The 5,821-nt window shown below is 41.4% G+C and overlaps 1 protein-coding gene across 1 annotated transcript; it reads left to right on the top strand.

The window, feature by feature from the left end:
- The first annotated feature begins 786 nt into the window (after positions 1–786).
- LOC113142273 (acidic leucine-rich nuclear phosphoprotein 32 family member A) lies at positions 787–4,480 on the top strand. The gene is made up of 6 exons (XM_026327216.2): positions 787–1,119; positions 1,862–2,076; positions 2,182–2,251; positions 2,351–2,441; positions 3,114–3,223; positions 3,994–4,480. The coding sequence occupies exons 1-6, from the start codon at positions 978–980 to the stop codon at positions 4,395–4,397; spliced, it is 1,032 nt and encodes a 343-aa protein (XP_026183001.1). The 5' UTR covers positions 787–977; the 3' UTR covers positions 4,398–4,480.
- The last annotated feature ends 1,341 nt before the right edge of the window (positions 4,481–5,821 follow it).

Here is a 5,821-nt window from a genome sequence, read left to right as displayed (position 1 = left end):
AAAGTACAGGGCACTTACAACCACACACTGGTAGAAAATCTCCAGAATCTTGCTGCACACATTAAAGGACCTGAACGTCATCAGAAAGTAGAGTCTACCCATTCCATTCTGTACACAGGATAGCTGTAGGCCTTCCAGTCCAGACTGCTGTTCAAGTGGACTCACAGGTACTTGTAGCGATCGGCTACTTTCACCTCCTGGGCCTGAATGATGATGGGCTCCAGTAGTGTCCTCCTCCTCCTCCTGAAGTCTATGAAGCTCCTTCGTCTTGTCCATGTTCAGGAGCAGGTGGTCAGCCTAGGACCACTCCATAAAGTCTCCAATCAGTGTTCGGGAGGAAGGAGTCGGAGTATCCTGTCCATCGCTAATACACCGAACCACTGCAGAGTCATCAGAGAACTTCTGCAGGTGGCAGCTCCAGAGCTGTAATGGAAAACTAAAGTGTACAGAGTGAACAGAAATGGAGACAGGACAATCTCCTGTGGCGCCCCCACATTAGTGACCCCAGTATCAGACAGGGAGCCCCCCATCCACGCAAACTGGGGCCTGTCAGACAGATAGTCAGTAATCGTGGAGACTGTGGAGGAACTGACATTGCATTTCAGACCAACGTTGTATATAAGACTTTATAATTCTCTAAAATATAAAAGGAAATAAAATTTAAAAATACAATATTAGTTCACAGCCGCATTAAAATGCAGCAAGGCTACTACAGAATTTTCTGTCATAAGTTAGAGCGTCTTTTAATGCTTTTATTGTGAAACGTACTTTCCGGAAGTCCTGTTGTCCTTATGGAAGTAGAGAAGAAGACAGCTGCCGTGGGCCGAGCACCCTGGCTGTGGGTCTGAAGTGTCGTGTTGTTGTCACTGTAGGTTAGCCTGACTCTTCAGCGTTTCCTCCGTGTGTGTGGGTCTTCAGCCTCACCGCTGTGCAGCGTTTGGACGGCTGTCTCGTTTCGCCTCCGGGCTCACGACAGGATGGTTTTGTCAACGTCACAACAAGTCGCCCTGGCTTTCACGGCCGTGCTTTTCACGTTTGTCGTCCTGCCGAGATTGTTTGGCGTCGGCAGCGGGACTGGGGCCAAGGAAGCTAGGTTTGACCCTCGTTATACCAGAAAAGGTAGGAAACTCCACGTTTGTCACAGACAGAAATGACACAGCAATATGGTTCCTGCGCTCTTCTTCCCATATATCTCCATCTTCTATGGAAGCAAAGGAGTGACAAACACAAAACAGCTTTCAGGTTTTCTGTGATCTGAATTTCATTGTGAAATTCTCAATGGTCAGTTTCAAATTTAACAGCCTTGATTTCAGTAAACATTGTTTTTCCAATTCAGCTTCATGAATTTCAGAAACTGAATTAGATCGGAATTGAGCTTATCAATATAAACAACGTGATTTGGTATTTTATGCATGGAAATGAACTGTTGTCAAGGTTTACAAATGATACAACTTGAAATCGAAATTGAGAAAGATAGTTGTCAATGCTAAATATTTCAGACCAATAACTTTTGTGGTAACGTCAGCATTCTGTGTTCAGTAGTGATAAGGTTTTTAAATTTCTTTTAAATCATTCATTTAAATCATGTCCCTGCTTTGTTGCCATATAATTCTGCCTCAAGTGCAGTTGTATCTCCAATAGGTATTACCTTTCATGTGCACAGACTGAGATAAAAGTTTTCCTGAGTTAAAAGTAATGTTGGTGTGTTATGTTCAGCACCATTACACTCCCATAAAGTAATTCAGTGCAGTAATTCATACACATATTATAGACATGTGAGTGGGGTAGAATGTGACACCCACACTCACAGCTGAAAAATGGACCAAAGCTGTGCTGTTTGTCCCACCTTTTGTGGCGGCAGGTCCAGGCCCAGGTGCAGTCAGAGGTCAGCCCATCAACATGAACGCTCCTGGGTCGCCTCACTCCCCCGAGAACATGCAGCAGATGAAGAAGCTGATGGAGCAAGAGCTGAAGAGTGACAAGTACAAATCCAACAGCAACAAAGGTTATGTGTTCACACTGATGCCTCTCTATGCCATTGGAGTGGGAGTATTTGCAGCCTACAAGTTTTTGAAGGTAAGTGAAGTTACCTGCAACACCAAATTACATTGAGAGAGTTCCTAACTTTGAAACAGTCATTAAGTGCGAAATCTGTATTGTGCCGTTCTTTTTAACACACAGATCAAGTCTGCAGATGACCAGGCCCAAAAGGACAAATTTGCAAAAGGGGCCAAAAAATCAGTGGAGGCAGGTGTGTTTACAGTGTGCATAGCATTTCTAATACCATAGTGTGTGTGTATTGTTACATGATACAATGATTTTATCTTTTTTTCTGTTTGTTTTGATGCAGAGAACCAGTTGAATGAGTTGGAACAAAGACTAGCTCAGACAGAAAGGATGCTCAATTCCATCCTCACCCAGCTGGACCCGCTCACTAATTGGTGAATGACGATCAGTATCAAGTTTCACAAACATCATGGATGAAGTGCACACTCACATCCTCATACTTTGTGCTCATATATGTAGCTCGATCTTCACTTTACTGTCTACTTCTCTTTGCATGTAGCAAGCCTGTAGTATAAAGAAGTGTACTGTCAGGTTATTTAAGATTTTGCAGAATATTTCAGAAGTGCTATTTTCCACTGTTTTCCCAGTAGATATGGGAAAAATTGAGGAGAAGCTGGAGGAAATATATTCTTGACATTTCTCACAACAATATCAACATTAAACAAAAAGAGAAGGAGCTTGCTTTCAGACGATTGTTCCCTGTAGTCTGCAAGGCACAATTGTGGTGCACCTTATAAGACATACTTGTGAAGATGGTTTTACTTCCATGTGATTTTTTTTTTTTTTCTTCTCCTCCCCCCACAAATGTCAGGAATACTCCATTGCATTTAGCTGATTGCTGCCAGTAAATGTTATCAGCCAGATTGTTCCTGTGTATGAGAATTTACTTCTCTCTTTTCTCATTAGCCGTGTTGTAAATAATGTGATTTTTCATTTATTCCTGTAATTATATCTCTCTTCTCCAACTAAAGGGCAACATTTTTGTGACATGCTCCTCTGAGATTTTCTGCATCAAGATCAGTTTACACTCATTTTTTTCTCTGTAGTGTGAAGTCAGTGGCCCAGGAGCAGAAAAATGAGATCATGTCTCAGCTTCAGACAATCCGATACCTGATGAAGAAGAGAGGAATGGACTGTCCACCCCTGAACGTCAATGGTGGGCTGACTGACTGTTGTTGGCTGTGTTTACACTGCAGGCGGTTTGGATTTTCTTTTCACACTGTTACTAGCTGTGATCAAGTTGTACTTACAGTAATAAGTTCAGCCCCAACAAACCGAACATCAAGATACTTTCATGCTTAAATATAGTAGGGACATGAAACAGCATGCTTGATGTTGCAGTCATGGATTGCACACTGGGTGAGTATGGTATCAGTGTTGTGTGCTGATAAGCCACAATTTGAAATTCAGCTTGAACAACCCCACTGTCACACAGTGATTTGCATCCAGTTTTACTATGTGGTTTAAGTCAAATTTGCAGAAAAATTAGAATGCGACCTTGCATTGGTATCCTATAGACACATAAAAGGTGACATGTTGACCTGACGCGGTTTGCATGAAGTCTGTGGTTTGGTGACATCAGGCTGCCTGTTAAAATCACATTGGTTGATGCAGAGAAAAGAGCTCAGAAAGGTTATTCTATGCAAGTTCACAGTAACTTTGTTACATTAGTTTCAGATAATATTAACAAAGTCTATTTTTTTCTAACCTTAATATTCTTACTGTATATTATTACTGAATTTATTACTTGAACTAGAGTATAGGTACAGAAGGCTACTTCTCAACTGTCCAGAACTACGGTGTTATTGTAAATAAATATCAGGCTTTAGTAAAGAATTTACTAAGAATTTAAAGAACATGTAGTTTTAGTGTTAGTTATCAGTAGATTTATCATTTACATAATATCACTTGTTTTGTTTCTGTCAGAGGCATCTGGTGAGCGTAATCTGGATGATCTTATTGAGTCCCTCAGGGCCAAAGACCCCTCAGCAGCAGAAAGTTCCCTGGTGGACAAGGAAACATCTGGAGCCCCAGAGACTTCTAAAAAAGTCGTCCAGAAACATTCAAAAGCTAAAGATGAAGCTGCAACAGAAGGTGAAGAGATGATGGAGCTCATACCAGAGGAATCGGAAGCGGAAGCAGAAGCAGAAGAAGAAAGAGAAGTGGTGGCAGAGGAGGAGGATGAGAAGGACAGAGCTGAAGAGGAGGAAGAAGGATTGGAGCACTCTGAGCTCATGCCTTCACTAGAGGACTCTTACAGGCCACACACTGAGGAGGTTGGAGCGGAGCAGCCAGTGTCTGGCCTCAGGCGACGCAACAGGCCTGAATGAAGTGACTACAGGACTTCTGCACTGTACAGAAATGTGATAGTTTATTATGAATATTTATTACCTAAAAGGCTTTCTTTCCAAAATGCTGTCTACTTATTGACATACACTACATTAAGGAAAACTCTCTAACAGTAAACACACAGGGCTCTGTTTTCCAGTCAGTCAATCAAGACCAGCACAAACTGTAGTAGGGAGGGCATATGCAATTACATCTGCTGTCTTTGCTCATAGGTGCAGTGTGCTTTGTGCAAACGGGTGTTTGAAGTGGGTTTAGTTATCTTCTCAGTTGGCCATGTCACCTTTTCAACAGCTATGCCAGTCAGAGTTAAAGTAGAATTTATATTTGTGGTGACGTATAGATTGGTGACAAATTAATGGATATATGGTGTTTTCCTACCTTCAGTGGATCAATTCAATTTCAGTGATTTCAGAGATTCACAAGCTCAGTACAGGCTGCAGCAACAACAAACTAACTACCGTATTTTCTGGACTATATGTTGCTCTTAGCAAAAACAGCCTTGTTGAACAGAAAAAAAAAAAACAGAAGTTGCTTCAGTGTATAAGCCACATTTCTAATTATATAAATTATAGTCTAAAGCAGCCTATGAAGGACGTAGACTAGGCATAACAACAAGCAGAAGTGCATTATGAAAATCATTAATTTGTGTCAAGTAACGTTAAATAACTGCACCAGTGTTGGGGTGGGGGCAGATGAAACAGCATCTGCCTGAATACCGACACTCACTCCAAACTTTGCTTCAGCTGCAGACTTTACTACCTTCACTTTGAAGTCTGCAGTATAGCTCTTTCTTTAGGGCAGCATTTTCACTTGTGTTACACTGGGACTTATAGTTTAGTGTGGACTTAAACATTGTTACTCTTTCGACGGAATAATATTATCTTCAACTGAGCCAAGAGTAACACTAGTGTCTACTTGACAAAATGACTATAAATATGCACATATAAGTGGCTTCGCTGTATAAGTCGCTGGACAAGCCAGAGGAGTGAAAAAAGTGTGACTTCTAGCCTGGAAAATACGGTACTGGGTCATCCCCTTATGTATGAGTAGGTAAAGCAGGGCGTGGAGCAAGAGACATGAGGCAAAGACCTGGGGTTAACAGTCAGGTACATAGTCTTCTGAAAACAATTTCAACACTCTTAGGGATTAATGAGGTTTATCTGTAGTTGTTGCTGCAGCAGTGGCTGTGATGCAGCTCGTGGAGGTGATTAAGGTACATTAAAACCTTCGTGAGTGAAGCTGCAGTTCGTATTAGATCACTCACTGGAGACATTTCTCAGTCAAGTCTGGACTCACAGACATCATAGATATACTTTAAAATGTTAATTATTTCTAATGCTCATCACAAATAAACTCCCATGAGTCCGCGTAGATCACAGAATATATTTTAGAATAAAAATGCTCT

Source organism: Mastacembelus armatus, chromosome 23, assembly GCF_900324485.2.
Source record: "Mastacembelus armatus chromosome 23, fMasArm1.2, whole genome shotgun sequence".
NCBI classification, from domain to species: domain Eukaryota; kingdom Metazoa; phylum Chordata; class Actinopteri; order Synbranchiformes; family Mastacembelidae; genus Mastacembelus; species Mastacembelus armatus.
This window is presented reverse-complemented; position numbering and strand designations above follow the sequence as displayed.